Source organism: Juglans regia, chromosome 3 (genome assembly GCF_001411555.2).
Source record: "Juglans regia cultivar Chandler chromosome 3, Walnut 2.0, whole genome shotgun sequence".
Taxonomy (NCBI): Eukaryota; Viridiplantae; Streptophyta; class Magnoliopsida; order Fagales; family Juglandaceae; genus Juglans; species Juglans regia.
The window spans coordinates 9203817-9226795 of NC_049903.1; the positions used below are offsets into that span (position 1 = coordinate 9203817).

Consider the following 22979-nt stretch of genomic DNA (forward strand, 5'->3'; position numbering starts at 1 on the left):
TAATTTTTTAAATTTTTATAAAATAGTTAAACACATCTCAATTTTTATACATTTAAATAATTATTTTAATTTATTTATATTTAAATATATCTTAATAAAATCTATAAAATATTATTATTTATAAATCAATTCTGATAATCATCTAAAATAATTACCTTGATATCCAAACCCAAAAAACAAAAAAAAAAGATATTTAAAAGTGTAATAAAGAGTATTTTTTTCATCACAAACTACATGTACTACAAGTTACAACCACAACAGCTAGGGCATCACATGACCAAGATAAATAAAGCCAAACAAATTAAATACCCACACATCACACATATATATCCAACTCATGAAGTAGTTTGAGGGACATTCCATAGCTAGCTCAAGCCTCAAAGCAGCTGGTCAAGTTATATGCATTCAAAACGGCAGGCAATCTTGTACGCCTACCGGTGCCGGTTGGAAGTGGGTCGATGTTTAGGGAGTTCAAGGGAATTGGCGATTCCATGTTTACAACAGCAAAACAAATATTTTGGAATAGATAACACCACAACAATAAGGTTCCGAGGAATTGACTGTCTCAACTTTTTCAGCAAGTACTTGGAGGTGTCTGATAGTGATACATAGAGAGGGAAATATGAAAGTGCGAAGATTCCGACTGGCAGGAAAGAAAGTGCATATAGGATGACTTTAGTCCAACTTTCCCTATTTTGTATCATGAGGAGGACAGTTGCTGCAAACGCAAACATCATCATGGACACGGACAAGAACAGAAATGTGAAGCCTAGCATTAGCTTGTTTGGAAGAGATTCCTTGAAGTCCATTAGTCGAAAGGGTGATGAGAGGATTGAGAGAAATATTACTACCGATGTCAAAGCAAATGAAAGGGACAGGACATCGGTTACCGTAAAAACCACAAAGAAAGGTTTATTGACGAGGAGTGGAGTACCAGTCTGACTGTTAGGACCTCCAGGTACCGTGTATGCCGCAGCAAAGGCAACAGTAGCAATGAGAACTGCGACAACGGTGCATCCTTCTGAGGTTCGCTTCAGCCATTCTGTTGCTGCTGTTCGGAGTTCATTGTTTGCTTTATGAAATGAGCCCCAAGCTGTCAGCTTCATATTATTACGGTGCTCAATGAAATGGGGTGGTATGACTGACTGCACACGCTGCATATGATCAATACCAAAAGAAACATATATAATGAGTGAGAACTCAACTAGCTAATTAATGACATTACCCTAAAAACTTATGTTAATAAGTAGTGTACTTTTACAAGTTATTATAATCAACACTTAGAAGATTATTGTCCTAAAAGCATGTGTAGAAAGTATGCCAATGCATGTTTGTGTTTCCAGATTAGCAAGACAGAGGATTAGAAGTTCGCCACCTCAAACCATAAAATTTCCTCTTGCAGTTCAAATGCAGGGCCACGCAATTTCTCAGCTATATACATTTTGCTTTTCACTCCAACTAAATGAAGTATGGAATTTCCGTCGTTGTCAATTTTTCGTACTAGCCTCTTCTTGGGCACTTCTTTTTTCTCTAGAAGCTCGAAAATCTTTAATCGGCGGTACCTGATAGCTATATGAAATATGTTACGTCCTTTGTCATCAACATGCTCAATTGCCTGAGGGTAACATGTCAGTATTTCTTTAGCAATGTGTATGCAGCCTGACTTAGTTGCCAAAAACAAAGGAGTATCTGTTTCTGGTTGATCCCCTTGACCAAGTGAAGTCATTAACATGGGAGATTGTCCAATTCCCTTCTCTACGCTAGGACTCTCCCCAAAATATTTGTGGAGCCTAGGCTTTCCCTGGTCTATTCCAAGATAAGTTGCTTCCCATGAGAGATCACTTTGTATTAAGAACTTAGCAAGCTCCAATGCTGACTCATATTTAGGCTGTGGCTCATGTTTGGCCGGAGTACAATATGAGTTGACTGTTGATGAAGTTCGGAAGTTAGTACATATATGTTGCATGTATAAAAGAAAAAATATGTAGAGATCTTATAAGCAAGCTGGCATTATACAATTAATAGCTTTACCATCACGATTGTTTATACTTTGAATAACTTAATTTGAAGTGTAAAAATAGTACTTGAGTTTTATACATTTATCTTTTTACTAACTTGGTTTCAAAAACTTGTTAATTAATTAGGTCCCGACATCATATTTCTAATAACGAACTAGCGAAAATGCTGATGTGGCATGTCATGTGTCCATTTTTTGCACATGACAATGTGTGTCATATGACTTAAAAAATAATTAAAACATATATAAATTGACAAAAAATAACTTAAAAATCTAAGAATGAAAAAGCAGCTAGCAGCTAGCAGCTAGGCATGTCAACACTCATTCGGAAAATTCCATTTTTATAAAAATAATAAATACAAAAAAGAAATCCTAAAATGTTTATAAACGTACAATTTTAAAACAGAAGACCAAAAAAATGTACAAAAACAAAATTATGAGAGAAACTATATTCAGAAGCCGTTTTAATCATATTTCTTTAATTCATTATCTTCTAATGTATGTGGCATCAACAAATTGTAGAAGAACTTGTTATATGAAAATAATGATACAAGTACTATTTTCTACTTACGAAAGAAAATTCAAAAGAATTATGACTTTTGGAGTTTTTATACTCTATATATCCGTAAGCACTCATGGCATGCAATTTGCTCGTACTTAATAACATCGAATGACTTCATGAAACTTGTTATAATAGATTTCAAACTGTCATCGAAAAAGCATTTTGAATGGTATTAATGGTTAGTAACTATTGGAGGATAATACAGAACCACATGCAAAGGGAGGAAAGGAAATCGTGGTTACTGATGCATGAAGCCCTGCCATTTCTGTTTTTAGAAACCATTCACATTTCTGTTATTTATTTTGTCCTATTCCTTGCTGAGCTGTATATTAAGGGTAGTATTGTCTTTTCATATGAAATAGGCAGTTAGAATATTCTTTAGCAACTGTATATAAATATATGCTTGTACACTTGCTACGGTACTGAATTCAAATACAGAGAGTTACCTTCTCTTCATCTCTGTATTTTCATACTTGCAAACTTTCTTTGTATTTCCATTTCTTACATGGTACCAGAGCTCCCTAAATCCAATGACAACAAATACTGAGAATGATGTTCTTAAATCCACCAACGACAAGCCTTCCTTTGAACGATACCTCAACTTTTCAGACCCTTTCAACCCATTCCGAATTGAGAATGGTGATAACCCTGCTGCTGCATTAGTTTCTGACCTTTTAACTGCTGACAATTATGTTAGCTGGTCACGTGCTGCTAGCCGAGCTCTTCGTGCGAAGAACAAGCTCGGATTCATCAATGGCACGATTCTTAAACCCACTGATTCCTCAGATCCCCTTCTTGAAGCTTGGGAGAGATGCAATGATTTAGTTGTTTCTTGGTTACAAAATTCTGTAAGTGCTTCTGTGAAATCAAGTCTTACTTTAGTTGATGATTCCAGAATTTTATGGATGGAACTTAAGGATCGTTTTACTCAACAAAATGGTCCTCGTATTTTTCAACTTAAAAGAGATTTAGCTGGTTTATCTCAAAACCAGGATCCTGTCACCATTTATTTTGGTCATCTCAAAGGATTGTGGGATGAGCTTGCTATATATGACCCGCTGCCCAATTGTGATTGTGGCAAATTGAAAGTTCTTCATGATCGTTACGATTGTGATTGTGTCATTCAATTCCTCATGGGATTGTCTGAATCTTATTCAAACACAAGAGACCAGATCATGCTTCTTGATCCTTTACCACCCCTTAACCGTGTGTTTTCTATGGTTCAACAACAAGAACGCCACCATCAGATGATTTCCACCTCTGGACCCTCTGATCTTATGGCCATGATGGCTAGACCTACCTACATTCCCACCAAAAATCAAGTCAAGATCACCAACTCTACTTACCAGAAAAACAATCGACCATATTGCTCCCATTGCAAGATTCCAGGCCACTCTCTTGATAACTGTTTTAAGATTGGTAATGCTGAACCTCCATTGTGTACACATTGTCACATGACTGGCCATAATGTTGACAAATGTTACAAATTAAAAGGCTATCCTCCTGGACACAAGCTCCACGGGAAAACCAGAAATTTTGCAGCAGCTGCCAATAACTCTCGTACTCTTTCAGAGGATGATCATGAGGATGAACCAACTGAATCAATGGCTCTTACCAAGAACCAATATCAGCAACTTCTTGCTCTTTTGCATCCAAAGGATACCAGCTCATCCATGGCTTCTCTTTCTATTGCACAACCTTCTCCCTCTTCATCTTCTAATCATGTCAGCACCTCTCGAATTTCTGGTATGGTCACTTGTGCTTCCTCACACACACAAATTCACAATTCACACACCTCACCTTGGATCATTGACACAGGTGCAACAGATCATATGATCTGTTGCTCCTCTCTTTTTACATCCATAACAGCAACTGTTTGTTACCAAGTCAAGTTACCTAATGGAGAAACAGTTCCTGTTACTCATACTGGTGTTGTAAGACTCTCTGAGAACTTAGTGCTTCATCATGTCTTGTGTGTACCCTCTTTCCATTTTAATTTACTGTCTGCCAAACAGCTTGCTCAACATCAATCCTGCTGCTTCATATTTCTGTCCAATTCTTGTTTCCTACAGGACCTAGCTTCTTGGACAACGATTGGGATGGGTGAAGTTAGAGGAGGACTTTATCATCTACTTAATTCGCGGGTGTCACCATCTGCTCTCACTGATGCTTGGCCTATTTTCACACACAAAGATCAATTCCCTTCTGCTTCTGCTACTCATTCAGCTTCTTTTCATGATTTATGGCACTATCGACTTGGTCACATTTCATCTTCCAGATTAGTTTTAATCAATGATCCTATTGTAACAAACAATCTGAGATTTAATAATCAAATGCCATGTTCTATTTGTCCATTAGCCAAACAGCATCGTCTACCATTTCCCCACTCTGAACATTCATCCTTGCATGCTTTTGATATTGTGCATTGTGATATTTGGGGTCCCAACTCCACCATTGCTGTTGATGGTTCTCGTTTCTTTCTCACAATTGTTGATGATTTCTCTAAAACAACTTGGGTTTATATGCTTCAAAATAAATCTGAAACCCGAACTTGTATTGTCACTTTCTGTAATCTCATTGAAACACAATTTCAAACAAAAGTTAAGATACTTAGGAGTGATAATGGTTCTGAATTCCAAATGAGAGATTTCTATCAAACCAAAGGCATCATACACCAAAGGAGTTGTGTTGAAACACCTCAACAAAACGGGACAGTAGAAAGAAAACATCAGCACATCTTGAATGTGGCTCGGGCCTTGAGATTTCAATCAAATGTTCCTCTCAAATTTTGGACTGACTGTATTCTAACAGCAGTTTATCTTATTAACAGAACCCCCACCCCTCTTCTCCAAAATAAAACCCCTTATGAAACCCTTTTCCATACCCCACCCCATTACCAACATTTAAAAGTTTTTGGATGTCTTGCTTATGCATCTACTTTATCCCATGGTAGGAAGAAATTTGATCCACGAGGTAGAAAGTGCATCTTCTTAGGCTATCCCTTTGGAGTAAAAGCCTATAAATTACTGGATTTACAAACTGAACAAATCTTCCTATCCCGAGATGTCCAATTTCATGAAACCACCTTTCCTTTTTATTCCCACAATCCCAACACAGAATCTTCTTCTCTGTTCTTACAATCCCCCCTTCTCACCATGCCACATCCCATTCTTTCTTCTCCTCACCAACAGCATCATTCCCCTTCTCCCAACACTCCATCATCACCTGCTCCAAATTCTCCCGAGAACCTCCACTCACATTCCCAAAACTCTTCTCCAATCACTCAACTACCACCTGTTCCAAATCTTCTAGAGGACCTCCACTCACATTCCCAAAATTCTTCTCCAATCACTCAACCACCATCTGCTCCAAGTCCTCTAGAGAATCTCCACTCATCTTTTCCAAACTCTTCTCCTTCTCCACTTATTCCTTCAACCTCCCATATCCCACTTCGAAGGTCCACTCGAACTCGAAGTGCACCCAGTTTTTTGCAGGATTTCCATTGTCAACAGACTACTCTTACTACTCCCATTCCAAAGTTGAACAAGAAGCTCATGTCTTCATCAGGTACAAGTTTTCCTTTGCATTATACACTTTCTTATAATTCTTTTTCACCACCATATCAAGCTTTTTCCACCATTATTTCTACTCACATTGAACCACAGACTTACAAACAAGCCATTAAAGACCCGGGTTGGTGTCAAGCCATGGACAAAGAGCTGGCTGCTTTGGAAGCAAACCGCACTTGGGAACTCACTGATTTACCACCTGGAAAAGTACCTATTGCATGCAAGTACGTGTACAAAATTAAGTACAACTCTGATGGGAGTGTTGAAAGGCTAAAGGCCAGATTAGTAGCTAAAGGATATACTCAACTTGAAGGGGTTGACTACCAAGAGACCTTTTCTCCTGTTGCAAAACTCGTTACAGTAAGATGTCTCCTAGCTGTTGCATCAATTAAAGGTTGGCACTTACATCAATTTGATGTAAATAATGCCTTCTTACATGGGGATTTACATGAAGACATTTATATGCACAAGCCTCTCGGTTACACCAAAGGTTCTCCAAATCAAGTTTGCAAGTTACTCAAAAGCTTGTATGGCCTCAAACAAGCATCAAGGCAGTGGTATTCTAAACTCTCAAATGCCTTAATTGAATCTGGTTTCTCTCAATCAAAGGCTGATTATAGCCTTTTCACCCGAGACACAAATGGCATCTTTGTTGCTTTACTTGTGTATGTTGATGACATACTTGTAGCAAGTAATGACCTCACTACTGTAAATGACTTAAAAGCTCTCATGCACAGCAAGTTTCAAATAAAGGATCTTGGTCCATTGAGGTACTTTCTTGGCATTGAGATTGCCCGATCCTCTAAAGGAATATTTTTCTGTCAGAAGAAGTATACCTTGGACATCTTGGCAGATTCGGGTACCTTAGGCAGCAAACCCACTAAAGTTCCTATGGAACAAAACCTCAAACTCACTAAGTCCACAGGCACTCCATTATCAGATCCTAGTGTTTACAGAAGATTGGTTGGTCGCTTATTGTACCTCACTATCTCTCGGCCTGACATATGTTTCAGTGTTCAAACTTTAAGCCAATACATGGCTAATCCTACTGATACACACCTCCTGGCAGCTCACAAAGTTCTCAAATATCTCAAAGGTACTCCTGGTCAAGGCCTCCTTCTCCCTTGTTCTTCTTCATTTCAACTTGAAGCCTACTGTGATTCCGACTGGGCTTCATGTCCAGACACTAGAAGATCTGTAAGTGGCTATTGCATTTTTCTTGGTTCTTCCATGATCTCTTGGAAGTCCAAGAAACAATCGGTTGTTTCCCGATCATCAGCAGAGGCAGAGTATCGCTCAATGGCTGCTGCTTGCTCTGAGTTAACATGGTTACGATTCATCCTATCCACCCTTCAAGTTCCTCATCCCCAAGCAGCTTTTCTTCACTGTGATAACCAAGCTGCTCTCCACATCGCTGCGAATCCTGTCTTCCACGAAAGAACCAAACATATCGAGCTCGATTGCCACTTAATTCGTGATCAAATCAAAGAGGGTAGCATCTGCACTCATTATGTTCCCGGTATTCACCAACTTGCCGACATCATGACAAAAGCCTTGTCTTCCACAGTTCTCAACACTCACTTATCCAAGATGGGAGTCGTAAATCTTTACGCTCCATCTTGCGGGGGGGTATTGGAGGATAATACAGAACCACATGCAAAGGGAGGAAAGGAAATCGTGGTTACTGATGCATGAAGCCCTGCCATTTCTGTTTTTAGAAACCATTCACATTTCTGTTATTTATTTTGTCCTATTCCTTGCTGAGCTGTATATTAAGGGTAGTATTGTCTTTTCATATGAAATAGGCAGTTAGAATATTCTTTAGCAACTGTATATAAATATATGCTTGTACACTTGCTACGGTACTGAATTCAAATACAGAGAGTTACCTTCTCTTCATCTCTGTATTTTCATACTTGCAAACTTTCTTTGTATTTCCATTTCTTACAGTAACTGCATGCAATATGGCGTGATGGCCCGAAACAAGAATACACATATCAGGGACACATATTGTACAGCAATAACATGACCAGATCAAATATTGGGCGATAAACGAACCAAAATTGATGATTTGCTGGAAAAATTTCCCTTTGTCCTTCGGTTCAAAAGCTGTAGCGTTGCATGATAGAAGCTGAAGATCAGTCATTCCATCTGCGTCACGTTCACCAACCAAGCGTGGGAACATTTTGGCAACGAGCAGGGCCAAATCTGTAATCCAATTTCATATGAGGGTGAAAAAGAGCCCCACAAGAAAAAGCAACGTCAAAGAAGTCATAAATTAATCTTTGGGCCGGGTTACGTAAGGAGAAATATATACTGCATGCATGTGTGCACATACATATACATATAATATTATTGTTTATAATGTTGTGAACGGGATCATCAAGAACCAATTACCGAAGTGCTCGTTAACGATGGCAACATGTAGAATGGTGCTTTTATCACTTCTCCGGAGGAAGAGCTGTTGATTAGCTAAATTGTAGCCAGAAATTTTTCCTGCAAGAAACTTGAATACCTTATCCTTGCCATGGCGCACCGCCCGAAAGAGCGCGGTCTCTCCAAGGTGGTTACGCATGCATAGCAGTCCGGGAGCCTTATCTAATACCTTCTTTACCACGTCAATTTGTGATTTGGATATGACCGCTTCGTGGAGAATAGTGTTTCCTTGGTGGTTTTGTCGGGTCATTTTGTCAAGATGTTGGGGAGGCAAATCGTCAAGAAGATCGAGTACCAGTTGGGCTTGTTTGGAGTAAGTGGCTACGTGGAGCACGGTGTCGTCGTGTATTGTCAATATGTGCAATCCTTGCTCCGGAGCTCTTGCACACAACTCTTTCACCTTATCTGCATCTCCACTCAGCAATGCCTCATACAACTCCGCATTCAGCTTATGATTTCTAATACTCATTTCTGCCATGGAACAGATGATCACTACTTGAAATTTGAGAGATGGGGAGAGAGAGAGCAATATTAGATGTAGGTTAACTCAAGTACTGCTCCTTTTTATAGGGAGGGTTTTGCTGACTTTATTCTGGGACCATATATATGACATTGGATAGTTCTAATTCTGCCTTGTACCTAGCAGTTTATTGGTGGATGAGCCGCATATATATATATATATATATATATTTATATATAAAATTTATTTTTACGTGGAATCTATGTTAAAAAGTTATTTTTTTAATGTAAATTTTAGATTTATTTATTTTTTAAAAAAGGGTGTGCGACCCAGCTTATACATCCTAAAACTTCATATCATTTTTTATACATTTATATGTCTATATATATAGATATGAGAAGCGCTATAAACACAAAAAAATTTTATAAAAATAAATTTACAAATTGATATAATTTTATATAATACTTTAGATCTATTTTACAAAAAAATAAATTTATAAATTGATATAATTTTATATAATACTTTATAAGTAAATTTTTTAGATAATGGTATAAGATTTGGTATTTAATAGGGAAGACCCACGTTCAAATCTCACTCTCGTTCTTGTATAAAGTTAAGTTTGGGTAGTGAGATATTTTTAAATATTCTATAAATAATAGTAAAAAAATAATAATTAAATATTTAATAGTAATAAATAAAAATAAAAATAAAATAATAAATAATATTGAAATATTTAAAAAATATTTGAGATAATCTTGAAATACAATTAGGCCTAAATTTCTTTTTTAATTAATTATGATTTGCCTCGACCGTATAATTAATTTTCCATAATTAATTAATTAAGTGCGCGCTTTTTTAATTAATTATATTTGGATGATGGGTGTGGTGTTTACTTCTCTTCTATTGGAAGATAGAGTGTGGATGCCGGTTGGTTTTACCTCTATTTTATACAGAGATTGATACTCTCTTTTGAGATTTCTTGAAGTTCAGACAATGCTCATCGTAAATATATTTGTGTACGAGGAAGCTTACAACATAAGTTAGTTTGACTTGTAACTTGAGCCACAGATGTAACTTCCTTATGGAATGAAATGATGCCTATTTCTTATAAAAAAAATACTTTATACGGGTATCTAGCACTTGCTTACTGACAAAGTTTGCATCTCATACTTTAGTAGAGAAAGTGATACTCTTATGTGGCTCAAAGCACTTTAAGCCTTTTTTTTTTACAGATAAAATGAGATGAGGTAAAATTAAAATTAAAAGTTAAATAAAATATTATTAAAATTTATTTTTTTAATATCATTTTTATTTTAAAATTTGAAAAAATTAAATTGTTTATTTTAATTTGTTAAAAAATTTGAAAAATTTATAATAATTAGATGAGATGAGATGAGTTAGGAGGAGTATTGAAAACAAACTTAGTCTTAATTTCATGTATCTCCTCTTAATTTCCTTATTATTATTTTTTGTCACAACTCGATTTCTAACTTCGGTTTTTTTAGTATTTTAAAATTTATATTTTAGGAAATTATTTGAGATATGTACATTGTATATAAAATTTATTAGTAGATTGTGTTAATGTCGTGTTTCGTACGTTTTTGTGCCAGGTTCCAGTAACCCAGATCTTCAAAACTGGACTTGCAACAATGAAGAATAAAGAAACAGGGAGAGAGCGGACTTGGGGTTGAGAATTCCGATGCCAAAGTTAATAAAGTATTTTAGAAGTTTGTAAATAATGAGAGACTCTCGAGATTCGAGGGCATTCTCGTACCTGAAAATTGCTATTTATACCAAGAGTTTGGGGATGAGGGGATCAGATTGTGCCTGTCCTCGTGAAGTTCATGTCCTTTTTATTGTTCCTTTTGTTAGAGTCATTTAATGTAGCATGCCTATACGAAGACGTCATTAATATGGTGGTGCAATTAATGCGGTGTGATTCCTCCATTTGCCATACTTTAATGTGTTCTCGATGATCCGTTGATGTCATTTTGTTAGCGGATCGAATGTTCCTCTTACTTCCCGCTTATTCACGTGGACAGGTACTTAAGGGATGGACGTTGTTCGAGGGATCTACAAGATGGTGAGTCCCATCCCCCTGCAGTATGCTCCCACATGGGGTTGCGTTCAGGAGAGTCTACCTATGGGCCAAGCTGAGGGGCCCATTTGTTCTGGGTTGGGCCTCATTTTCTTATTCTCTTGGTTGCTCCTATTAGGCCCACTAAAAGAGAAAAAATCCCTTACAATTATCTCGTCAATTCTCACCGGACTCGTACTGTGGGAATTGTTTTTAATCTTAAACTTGTCTTGATGTCGAGGCCGAGGTCGCCCTGTTGACTTGTATTTGGCTCCGAAGTTTGAGGTGGTTCTTGAGGATAAGGCGGTGCGTTCAACGGCTACCCATGCCGAGTTGAGGTGCATCACCATAGTAAGAGAGTGGGTGAAGAAAAACTTCAACTGCGTCTTCTCGGAAGCACTTCTTTTAGAGGAGAGCAGAAGAGTCTTTTTGCCTTCCCTCGGCCATGTCCTTCTTGACGACATGGTGACTTTTGCCCAGCCTTGAGCTACCCTTGCTCGAAAGAGTCACTAGAATCTTTTCCAGTGGGCAAGGGGAAGAAACCTCGCTTGGAAGGGGTTAGGGTCGATAGCAGGCCCCTTTCGGGAGTCTCGATTCCTGAAGAGCGAGCATTGGCTACACCTGAGGCCATTCGTCCCATTGTCTTGGCAGCGTAAGTGGAAACATCCCATCCCGTCGTACTGTTGATGTGGAGGTGCTGGTGGAATCTGCTCCTTTAGAACCCTTAGAACCATCAGCGAGAGACCCCTCGGCTGAAATGCTTGTTGTGTCGCCTATACCAACTGTTGTTTGTGGCATGCCCCCGGAAGCTGGTGACCTTGTCGCCCTACTTCAGGAAACTTTGGTGGTAAGGGTCCCCAGGCAAGCTGATGCGGGGCAGCGTCCCCTGGGTGTAGATACGGTAGTCTCCTCCACTTCTTCTGCTCGATTTGCTGCGGGTATCATTTGAAGACGGGGTTGAGGCTTACTTAGCAATGTTTTGAATACTGTACCGGATGCTGTACCGATCAAGGCACTGAAACGAAATATTTTGGTACCGGTACCGTTTCGGGATAGCGTTTCGGAATACTCGATATATAAATAAATTACATATAAAAATTATATTCCAAAATAATAATCTATATATAAATAAATTATATATAAATACATATATAAATTATAGATAGTCTAGTATGAATTGTGGGTTAAAAAATAAGTTTGTAGTTTGAAAAAATGAAAAAAAAAAAACATTAGTCGAAATATCGGCCGGTACGAAAAATTTCGGCCGTACCGGCCGGTATGAAATTTAAAACTATGTTGCTTAGGGGACCCTAGCTCTAAGGTTGCTGCAACGCCTTCCGTAGAGTCTTTGCCGACTGTTGTGGAACGTGATGATCCAACTCTTGTGGTAGGTGGAGACGAGCTTGAGTCGCTCGGAGGCTTGGACTCCATTCTTAAAAGGGTGGTTGTCACTGCTTCTAGTAACCGCGTCGTGGAGTTGGAGCACCAAGTGGAAGGTGTGCTCCTTCTGGATGTTGTAGTTAGCGAGGGTTCAGTGGATTTGTGTGAAAATCCGCTTGTCCAGGCGGGAACTGTTGCTGAAGAGACAGTCCCAACTCACGTAGAAAGCGTGGAGGGTTAGCTGCTGATCCTTGCGACTGGCGAGGTTACTGATGGAGCCTATCAAACCAAGGCGACCACACAAATGCTTGATGAAGAGAGTTCAGTGGAGATCATCCCCTATTTGGCCAGGTTGGAAACTAGGGGGTGTCGAGCGGAAGCCATCAACCAGATCATCAAGTGCTTGTCTAGCTTCTTCCACGAGGTTTTGCAATTTCTTTTCCTGTCTTTTTCCTTTTTTTGTCGTCAGAATTCCTCTCATTTGGTAGCCTTTATCATGGATGACCAAGAGGCCATTGAGCAGGAAAACCAGGCCCTTCGTGCGATGACTTGAACTACTCTACGGTATGCTCACGGTGTGAGGGATGAGAGGGAATGACTGGAGCAAAAGCTGAGGGTCTAGCTTGCTCTAGCAGGTGAGGGGCCTGGAGCAACTTGTCGTAGATCTTCGGAGCGACTTGTCCCAAGTGCAAGACGTCACCTCTCGCCTGGACAGTTAGTTGAAGTTGGCCGTGGGCATTCGCGATACCACGTGGGCGCATGGGTGTGCTGCGGGCCTTAGGTCGCTGCGAGACAATATTCTGGAGAGTTCACAGCCATTTTCGTGGGTCTTTGGAAAATATTTGGGGGACCTTGACCTTTCCCAGGTTGCCATTGATAGATAAGGCTTTGAGTTTGGCTGCAAGCTAGGAATGGACGTGATCCTTGACTCTTTTATGGGTCCTGCCTTAGGAGTGGGTAGCGAGGGCTCCCCCCCTCGCTTCCCCGCCCTCATCCACCCCACCTCCTCATGGGCAGGTGGGTTACCCCTCATCGTATAAAAGATACTAGCGGGGTCGGGCTAACCCCAGCAGGGCTGGGCCCCGCCCCCATTTAAATATTTAATATTTATATATATAAATATATCTTTATATTTATATATATTTATATTTTACAAATTGTATATATAGAAATATATATTACAATTTGTTGAACTTGTTCCCAAGAATGTAAAACTTGCTTACAAGATGTACATGTATTGTATTGGCCTCCTATATAAAGGTTATATAGGAGGTCAATCCAATGCAATATTGTAAATAAGTCTAATACACTTATAACAAGTCTAACAAATTTAAAAATTGATAACTAGTTTTTATGTTATCATTTTTTAAATTATTGTTATATATTTTAATTTTAATTTAATATTTAAATTATATAGTAATTTGGGTTTGGGTCCAAAAAAATAACTTTGGACCATAAAATAGTTTTTAGGTCGGGTGACCCCACCCTCGCATATGCGGGTATCACCCCTATCCTGCCTTCCCAGCTACGTCCGAGCATGTTGTTTGCAAACATGGCGACCTCAAGCCTAACAGCTCCTATGCCCTAGATCCTTTGCGCCTTTGATGTTATTTCATTTTGCTCTACTTTCTGTTTCTATTTTTAAATGTATATACCTGTGCACCGTAGCCATGCGGCTCATTTGTAACCTTTGATCATTAATGAAAATGGCTTATACTTTGTTGTGCCAGGTTGCTTGTCTTTGTGTATTCTTCTCCAATATTTCTTTCTCCTTCTTTCCTTTTTTTCTTTTATGGCCGGCTTGAGGAGTTTTGTTGTAGGAAATTACAGGCTTTGTGTTAGGCGGGGAGATAGTCGTCATCCAGAGTTTTACAGTCCACCTCGCCAGTGCCTAACCTATTTCTGACGACTCCACTGGCCGACGGTTCTTGGCTTATATTGTCCTCGTTCGCCCTCGTTAGTCAGTTGTCCTCTTGGCACCTTTAGCGATATTATTTGACAAGGCCAATGTCTCTCCGCAAATTCTTTAAGCCAATTTCCTCCTTTTTATTGTCTGTCTCTCGGATGTGCTTTAATCCACCTATTCCTTTGGTTTTTTTCATTTTGTTTTGCCATGCTTTACCCTGCTTAGTCCTTCAATTATTTTCATATGCAATTGAAAAAAAAAGAAGTGCTATCAGCGTATATTGGCCTTTGTCCACTGCCATTGACTTGGAGGGGATGAAAATCTCCATAAGAGTTAAGTCACGTCAGGGAGATTCTGGTTGCCTCCTCGGGGGGGGAGAGGTTGGAAAGTGTTCTGCTAACTCGCCTCTAAGCTCCTCCGAGTTGCGCTATGGACGTGGAGTTGAATATAAATAATTAGGGTTGCTCTTTGTTCCAATGGGGGTCGGGGTAAGTATTAGGGTGACCAGGAGGCCAGACCTGCTCTCCGTCGCTGAAGGGAAAAGGCGGCCTCTAGCTCAACCCGTCCCTTTTATCCCCGTAGGAGGTAGGTTATTCGGGTAGTTTGGGATTGGAACCACTCCCGCCCGTTGACATTGCTTTTATATATCTTGGCTGAAAAATAAGCAGGCTAGCATGACTTTATCCTTAGCTTAGTAGGAGTTAGACTTCACAAGCCTGGGTCCTCTAGCCTATGACGTGACTTGCTTTCTGCTTTTTACCAGGTTGTTGATGTTCGCATTCCTTAGTGCAATATTCGGGCAGTCAAAAGACCCGACTTGCACTCCATCGGGGAGAGGTCAAGATGCTTTAGACCAACCTACCCCTTTAACCCCCGATGAGGTAATTTCTTTGGGCGGTTGTGGGGCTAGTTCATTTTTTATTGCGATGGGAGGCGGGGTAAGTAGCCGGTGTAAGAACTTCCAAACTGCATGAAAATCATTTTAGATCTTAATCCACATAATGGAAATAAAGATGCATATATCTTTTGAAAAGAAAACAGGGATTCTGATTAATCAATTAACATAAATTACTCCCAAGTACAACGGCTATTACAAATGTTAGGGAAGCTATGCTATTGACCATTGATGCAAGGAATGTTGGGGTAGGTGTACGACAAGCTTGCAAAGTACATGTTGTTGGTGCAAAGGGGCTACAAAACAATAAATAGTGAGAGAAAAGTTTGATTCAAGGTGCGTTACGAATGTCGCTTTCCTTAAGACAATATTTGCCCCCACCAATAACGGTATGCACGCGGGTTACAAGCGAATTTGTCTCCAAGATACAATGAAGTCCAGAACAAGTCTGTTTGTCTAACAGCGTTATGCACACACGAAATTAGACCCCGAATACCCTCAGATTTTGCTATTCAACCAAGAGATTAGAAATATGTTCTCTGCAGAATGAACAGATCATAATTACAAGTTTTGAAGAAATGAAAACTTTTGGGAGAGAGAGAATTTCGAAATTGCCTACTTTCCTTCTATATTCTGTATTCCATCATAAAAATTCGTAGGCCAATGGGTCTATTTATAGAGGGCTAAAGGATGTGAATGAAAAGTTATAACATTTTATTTTTCTGTAATCTGATGCGAACATGTATATTATTTATGCCTGTTACCGAGTGACACAATTATTGGACCCAGTCCAACGGTCACGTAACTTTCTACCATTCGGTTTGCCCAGATTCAAGTCCCAAGCAATGCAACTTTTTGCATTTTTATTTGCAAACGCATTTGTGTTGTGCCTTGGGCTGGGCTGCACACGCCCAGACCTGTGGTAGGGGCCATCCTTTCTACAAAATAATTAAAACTCATTCTTTGCTCAGGGTGTGGTTTGAACCGTAGTCCTTTGGGCTAACCAAATAACCTCAATACCACTAAGCAAATTAAAGGCTCATGGAATCCCTATAGACCCAAACTATTATAAGCCTCATAATACTTTCCATAACTTCTCTATTTCCAAAATAATTCACAACTTCCAAAAATAAATTTCCAAAATATTATTAATAATAAATATAATATATACTTATTTTGAAAATATTTCCAACAATCCCCCACCATTTTCAAAATATATCCTGGTTAGAATAGGAAAACTTATACATAAATGAAAATGTCTTTTGGACTTGAACCTTCACATAGTGAAAATACATCAAAGCTAGCCAGAATGACATAGTAGACATGTTTTGAACTAGCGATTTTATACGATTAGCTGGATATATCTCACATATAAATTTTCTTCTCTTTGGGTAATTCATAAAAGCCGACCACGTGGATTGACCTTTTGTCTATATCCTGGTTTCATGAACGCTCTAGTGACAAAACTTAATTCACATAGGAGGCGGCACCACCCCCGACACTCATATAGGTAGACTTATCGAAAGTGTCCTGTAACTAAACACTTTAACATAACCATGTTATAAGTCTATTAAGAACTTATTGCTCAGCCTCTCATTTTCATTACAGTACCAAGCACTTAAAAACCTTGGGATGGTAAATTAGTTTGAAAAACTAATTTTGGTATCATAGTGCTTGCAAATCACAAACATATAATGTAATTTGCTCATTGAACTCAAGTCATGATATGTTCATGAGTTGAGTTGAGTTTCCATTATTGGTGATTTTATTGTTTTGGTTTTAAACCCATCCCTTTGATGTCCCACATCAAATCACTTGCAAGTTCTTTAATTAATGGATTTGTCAATTCTGGCAATATCTCGTAAAATCAATTGTAATTACGCCATATGTAAGTAATTGACTTAATATGCTTCGACTTGCCATTATATATATGGCTTAGGCCCTTGATAATATAGTCTCACTGTCACAACACAAAGACATTGGTGACATTATTTTTGTCAAATCCGAGATCTCTATAAATAATTTCTTAGCCACTCTACCTCTTTGCTTCAACAAGCCAATGCTATAACTTAGTCGTCATGGTTGACTAAGTTGTGCATGCTTGCTTATTTGATCTCGGAGATTACTCCTCCACCAAGGTAAATATCCACATTCTGGTTGATTTGTGATCATCATGCTCATTTTCCAATTAGCATCTATATTCCTTCTACAACCGAAGGAAACCTCCTTCTATAATCGAAGGAAATCCGTTGTACTTAATACCATAATCCATGATATTTCTCAAATACCATAAAATGTTTTGTACAACTATCCAAATAACTTGGTTCTTTAAATGCATTATATAAAAATAACAATATATAGAAAAGTCATATATGGAAGTCACATTTTTTATTTGTTTGAATGCATATTCATAATGTGTTCTAAACAACAATGCCACAAATAATATAAATTAAGTAAAATATTAATTTAATTAATAATATCGAGTTTGAACATGCCTTCACTTAAATATCCATTCCCCACAAAATTACCTTTTTTGGTCAATACAAATTTATCTGACTCAAAAATCAATTTAAACCCAAACTTATTCAGAAGACTATCAGATACAATATTCTTTTTAACTTCTGGTACATGATACACATTCTTGAGAGTAAGAACTTTTCCGGAGGTAAACTCCATTTTTATGGTCCCTTTGCCTCTAACTACGGCATTGGGCGAGTTTCCCATGTTCAAAACATGGCCATCTCCCATTGGCTCATACCTCTTGAACAGGATCTTGTCTTTACAGACATGCCTTGTTGCTTTTGAGTCAATCCACCAAGAGTTATCTCCTTCAAGAGTGTTAATCTCAGAGATCATGGCCTCAAAATTCTCTCTAGAACCAGAGTCCATTCTTTCCTTTTTAAGAAAATGACAGTCTCTTTTGTAATGTCCTTGTTTGCCACAATGGAAGCAACTTACTCCTAGATTCTCCTGATTCTCATTTTGTAAGTGACTTTGTTTTCTTCCAAAATTATTTTTTCTCTTCCGGTTTTCATATCCGGATCCATTACGTTGTCCGAGTTTGTGGGTATTTCCTTCCTCTACCATATGCATTTTGGAAGTCAAAGAGTCACACTCTTTATTAATTTCTCTAAGCCTAATCCCTTCTTCTATACGAAGATGTTGGCCTAATTCTTCTAGAGACATTTCCTCTCTTTTATGTTTCAAACTTCTTTTATAGTTTTTCTATGATTGAGGAAGTTTATCAATAATGGAGGAAACCGATATGGATTCATCCATTTTCATCTCATGTTGAGAGAATTTGATTAAAAACCTGCAAAATCTCATTGAATTGTTCAACAACAGGCCTAGAATCTACCATGGTAAAATTGAAAAATTTTGTAGCCAGAAATCTCTTACTTGTAGTATTTTCTAAAAGATACTTAGCCTCAAGTGCGTCTCATAGATCCTTGGCGGTTGTTTTGTTTTGGTACACGTCAAACAATGTGTCAGACATTGCATTGCAAATATGTCCCTTGCAGATGTAGTCGTCTTGTTCCCATTTGATCATTGCTTGACTTTGAGCGATTGTCTCGTCTTTATTTATAAATGGCCTAGGAGTGGTTAGAACATATACCACTTTGAGACTGGCCAATAGAAAGTGCAATTTCTTTTGCTAACGTTGAAGATTGGCTCCATTAAAACATTCGAGTTTTACAAAATCTGAAGCAAACTCTCTCAAACTATTTGCCATTAAAAATCGAATATTGTCTTAAGATTGTTGGTCCAAAGGGGCTGCAAAACAATAAATAGTGAGAGAAAAAGTTTGCTTCAAGGCGCGTTACGAATGTCGCTTTCCTTAAGACAATATTCGCTCCCACCAATAACGGTATGCACATGGGTTACAAGCGAATTTACCTCCAAGATACAATGAAGCCCAGAATAAGTCTGTTTGTCTAACTGCGTTATGCATACACGAAATTAGATCTCGAATACCTTCAGATTTTGTTATTCAATCAAGAGATTAGAAACCTGTTCTCTGCAGAATGAACAGATCCTAATTACAAGTTTTGAAGAAATGAAAACTTTTGGGAGAGAGAGAATATTGAAATTGCCTACTTTTCTTCTATATTCTGTATTCCATCATAAAAATTCGTAGGCCAATGGGTCTATTTATAGAGGGCCAAAGGATGTGAATGAAAAGTTATAACTTTTTATTTTTCTGTAATCTGATGTGAACAGATATATTATTTATGCCTGTTACTAAATGACACAATTGTTGGACCTAGTCCAACGGTCATGTAACTTTCCACCATTCGGTTTGCCCAGGTTTGAGTCCCAAGCAATGCAACTTTTTGCATTTTTATTTGCAAACGCATTTGTGTTGTGCCTTGGGCTGGGTTGCACATGCCCAGGCCCGTGGTAGGGGGCCATCCTTTCTACAAAATAATTATAACTCCTCCTTTGTTCAAGGTGTGGTTTGAACCCTTGTCCTTTGGGTTAACCAAATAACCTCAATACGACTAAGCCAATTAAAGGCTCATGGAATCCCTATAGACCCAAACCATTATAAGCCTTATAATACTTTCCATAACTTCTCTTTTTTTAAAATAATTCACAACTTCCAAAAATAAATTTTTAAAATATTATTAATAATAAATATAATATATACTTATTTTGAAAATATTTCCAACACATGTTCCGAGTAAAACTCTCCCTGCAATAATTGAATTTTTGTTTGTCTGCCTTAACACATTTTAGAAATAATAGTAAAGTCTCACTAAAAGAGATTGAAAATGATGTATGAGATTTTTTAAGAAATTCTACGCTGTAGAATGCCAAACAAATTCTGAAGGTTTTTGTTGCTTTATTACTACGTAAATTAGAAGCGTGAGCTTCTTATTCCTTACCCAAGGAGAGAGAGGAAAAAAATTTCCAATAGGAGAACTTATGTCACCAAGGCCTCACTTTTCTGCAAGAGATGATTAAATATGATCAGTGCCTACAATATGGCATGGTTGAAAACATTTGGAAAGAAGAACGATTCATGATTTCTAATTCTTCAGCATTAGAGCCCACGTTGTGTTTTTAGACATTTAATCCGTTAGTGATTATGTGATCTGTTATTTAAACTAGAAGAAATGAATGAACCTTTCAAGAAAATAGGCAAAAGGGAACATCACAGTAGCAGCAACAATCTGTCTGTTATAATATAAACATGGGGATTCATTCCATGATTGAAGGAAGCTGTGTGATAAAGTACAAAAAAGTATAGCCCATCTGAGCCATAACCATGAGAAGGTGTGGCTTGAATTTCTTGCAACTGCTCCAAAGGGAACAACCATTTGTTGGTGCCATATGGCTCCTTTTACTTTCTCCCTCTCTTGAGCATACTCGTTTTTGTTTGGCAAGTGAGAGTATCTTAAGTACTCTCACTACTATTCTTTATCTTATTATTACATTTTATCTATTTTTTTATTATTCATTAATTTTCACATACTTTTTACTACTATTCAATATTTTATTATTACTTTTTTATTATTTTTTTATTACTATTCACAAATATATTCTTAACACTTCTCAAATATTCTCACTACCCAAGCCATTAATGTTCTTATAAGTATCATGTTCTTCATATTTGAGGTGTTATATATGATTTGCATTTGAAACTGTTGTATTTTTTAAACAGAATCTATTCGCCTGTCCTCTTGGTCCAATAGCTTGTGGGACTTCTCATGTTTTTTACTTTTTAGGTCACTTCTACTAATATTGTATTTTGTATTTTATAACCAGCTTATAGGGAGAGATTCTTAAAGCATGAATGAAAAAGGAAAGGGAGTAATGATTTAAGAATGATTCGCTTCTTTTTCTTTTTGTATTTTAAAAAAGAGAGGAAAAAAACTGAAAATTACACTCATCCTCCACCCACTTTGGAATTGGATTAGACTGCTTAGGCGGAGTGGATCCCACGATCTATTCCTTTCATTTCTTTTGAAGATGTCTTCCAAATTAGATCGCTCATGTTCATTTTCTTAATCCTTTCTATCCAAATAAGCTAAAATATCAAACAAAAAAGCATTTCTATGGACGGTTGTGGGGTGGTTCTTCTTTTCCTCTTTTTTTTTTTTTTTTTTTTTTTTTGCGATGGGAGCTGGGGTAAGAACTTCCAAACTGCTTGAAAATAATTTTAGAGCTTAATCCACATAATGGAAATAGAGATGCGTATATCTTTTGAAAAGAAAACAGGGATTCTGATCAATCAATTAGCATAAATTACACCCGAGTACAAGGGCTTGCAAAGTACATGTTCCGACTAAAACCCTCCCTGCAATAATTGAATTTTTGTTAGTCTGCCTTGACACATTTTAGAAATAATAGTAAAGTCTCACTAAAAGAGATTGAAAATGATGTTTGATATTTTATAAGAAATTCTACGCGGTAGAATGCCAAACAAATTCTTAAGGTTTTTGTTGCTTTATTACTATGTAAATTAGAAGCGTGAGCTTCTTATTCCTTACCCAAGGAGAAAAAGGAAAAAAATTTCCAATTGGAGAGCTTACGTCACCAAGGCCATATTTGATGTTCTTAGTATCATGTTCTTCATATTTGAGGTGTTCTTTGTATCATGTTCTTCATCATGTTATATATGATTTGCATTTGAAACTGTTGTGTTTTTTAAACAGAATCTATTCACCTGTCCTCTTGTTCCAATAGATCTAGCTTGTGGGACTTTTCACGTTTCTTTACTTTTTAGGTCACTTCTACTAATATTGTATTTTGTATTTTATAAACAAAAAATAAGTGAATAATTAAGATCATAGCAAGTGAAACTGTGAAACACGAGGGTATGCCCTTGTAGGGGGAGAGATTCTTAAAGAATGAATGAAAAAGGAAAGGGAGTAATGATTTACGAATTATTCGCTTCTTTTTCTTTTTGTCTTTTAAAAAAGAGAGGAAAGAACTGAAAATTGCACTCATCCTCCACCCACTTTGAAATTGGATTAGACTGCTTAGGCGGGAATGGAACAGAGGAGTGGATCCCACGATGATCTATTCCTTTCATTTCTTTTGAAGATGTCTTCCAAATTAGATCGCTTATGTTCATTTTCTTAATCCTTTCTATCCAAATAAGCTAAAATATCAAACAAAAAAGCATTGGTATTCCTAATAAATTTGGACTAGGATTGAAAGAATAAACTATGTTTTTTTGTTTTTTTTAAAAAGCCAAAGATCACATGTCCAATTGGGACCCCATCCCAATTTCATTGATAAGCCATCACTTGTGACGGAGGAAAATTGTAATTACAACTGGAGGTCTGGGGTTACAAATATAAAAATAAGACCAAAACCATGCCTAAAAAAAACCAATGAAACTCAACAACAAGACAAAATCCAAAAAGAAACAAGATCGAACACATAGAAGCGACCTGCAAGAAACAAACCTGCACAAACATAAAGTCAATAAGAACTTAAACCAAGGCAAGAAAGACATACTTGGAGAGAAGTCCCCTAGCAAACTCTACTAACTTTCTGAATATAGGGCAAACCCCCTCTGTCAAGCCTAATGTTACCTCCAATGGAAGCAGGAAACTTGGATAATGAAGTCCAAGAACTAGTTACACCTTTAGCACCCATTTTAGCAAAGCCATCAACAACCGAATTACTTTCTCTATAGTAGTGAACAAAAGAAAAATGGAG

At 37.6% G+C, this 22979-nt stretch overlaps 3 protein-coding genes across 3 annotated transcripts; all 3 read right to left on the minus strand.

Moving 5' to 3' along the window:
* Positions 1–431: 431 nt before the first annotated feature.
* Positions 432–1106, minus strand: LOC118347970 (ankyrin repeat-containing protein ITN1-like). The gene has a single exon (XM_035688672.1). It carries the CDS (start codon positions 1104–1106, stop codon positions 432–434), a length of 675 nt encoding a protein of 224 aa, XP_035544565.1.
* Positions 1107–1360: 254 nt separating this feature from the next.
* LOC118347971 lies at positions 1361–1966 on the minus strand. Its single transcript, XM_035688673.1, has one exon. The coding sequence runs from the start codon at positions 1964–1966 to the stop codon at positions 1361–1363; it is 606 nt and encodes a 201-aa protein (XP_035544566.1).
* A 6067-nt stretch (positions 1967–8033) lies between these two features.
* On the minus strand, positions 8034–9062 carry LOC108982792. The gene is made up of 2 exons (XM_018954256.2): positions 8546–9062; positions 8034–8356 (listed from the first exon to the last, which is right to left on the minus strand). The coding sequence occupies exons 1-2, from the start codon at positions 9060–9062 to the stop codon at positions 8034–8036; spliced, it is 840 nt and encodes a 279-aa protein (XP_018809801.2).
* Between the last annotated feature and the right edge of the window lie 13917 nt (positions 9063–22979).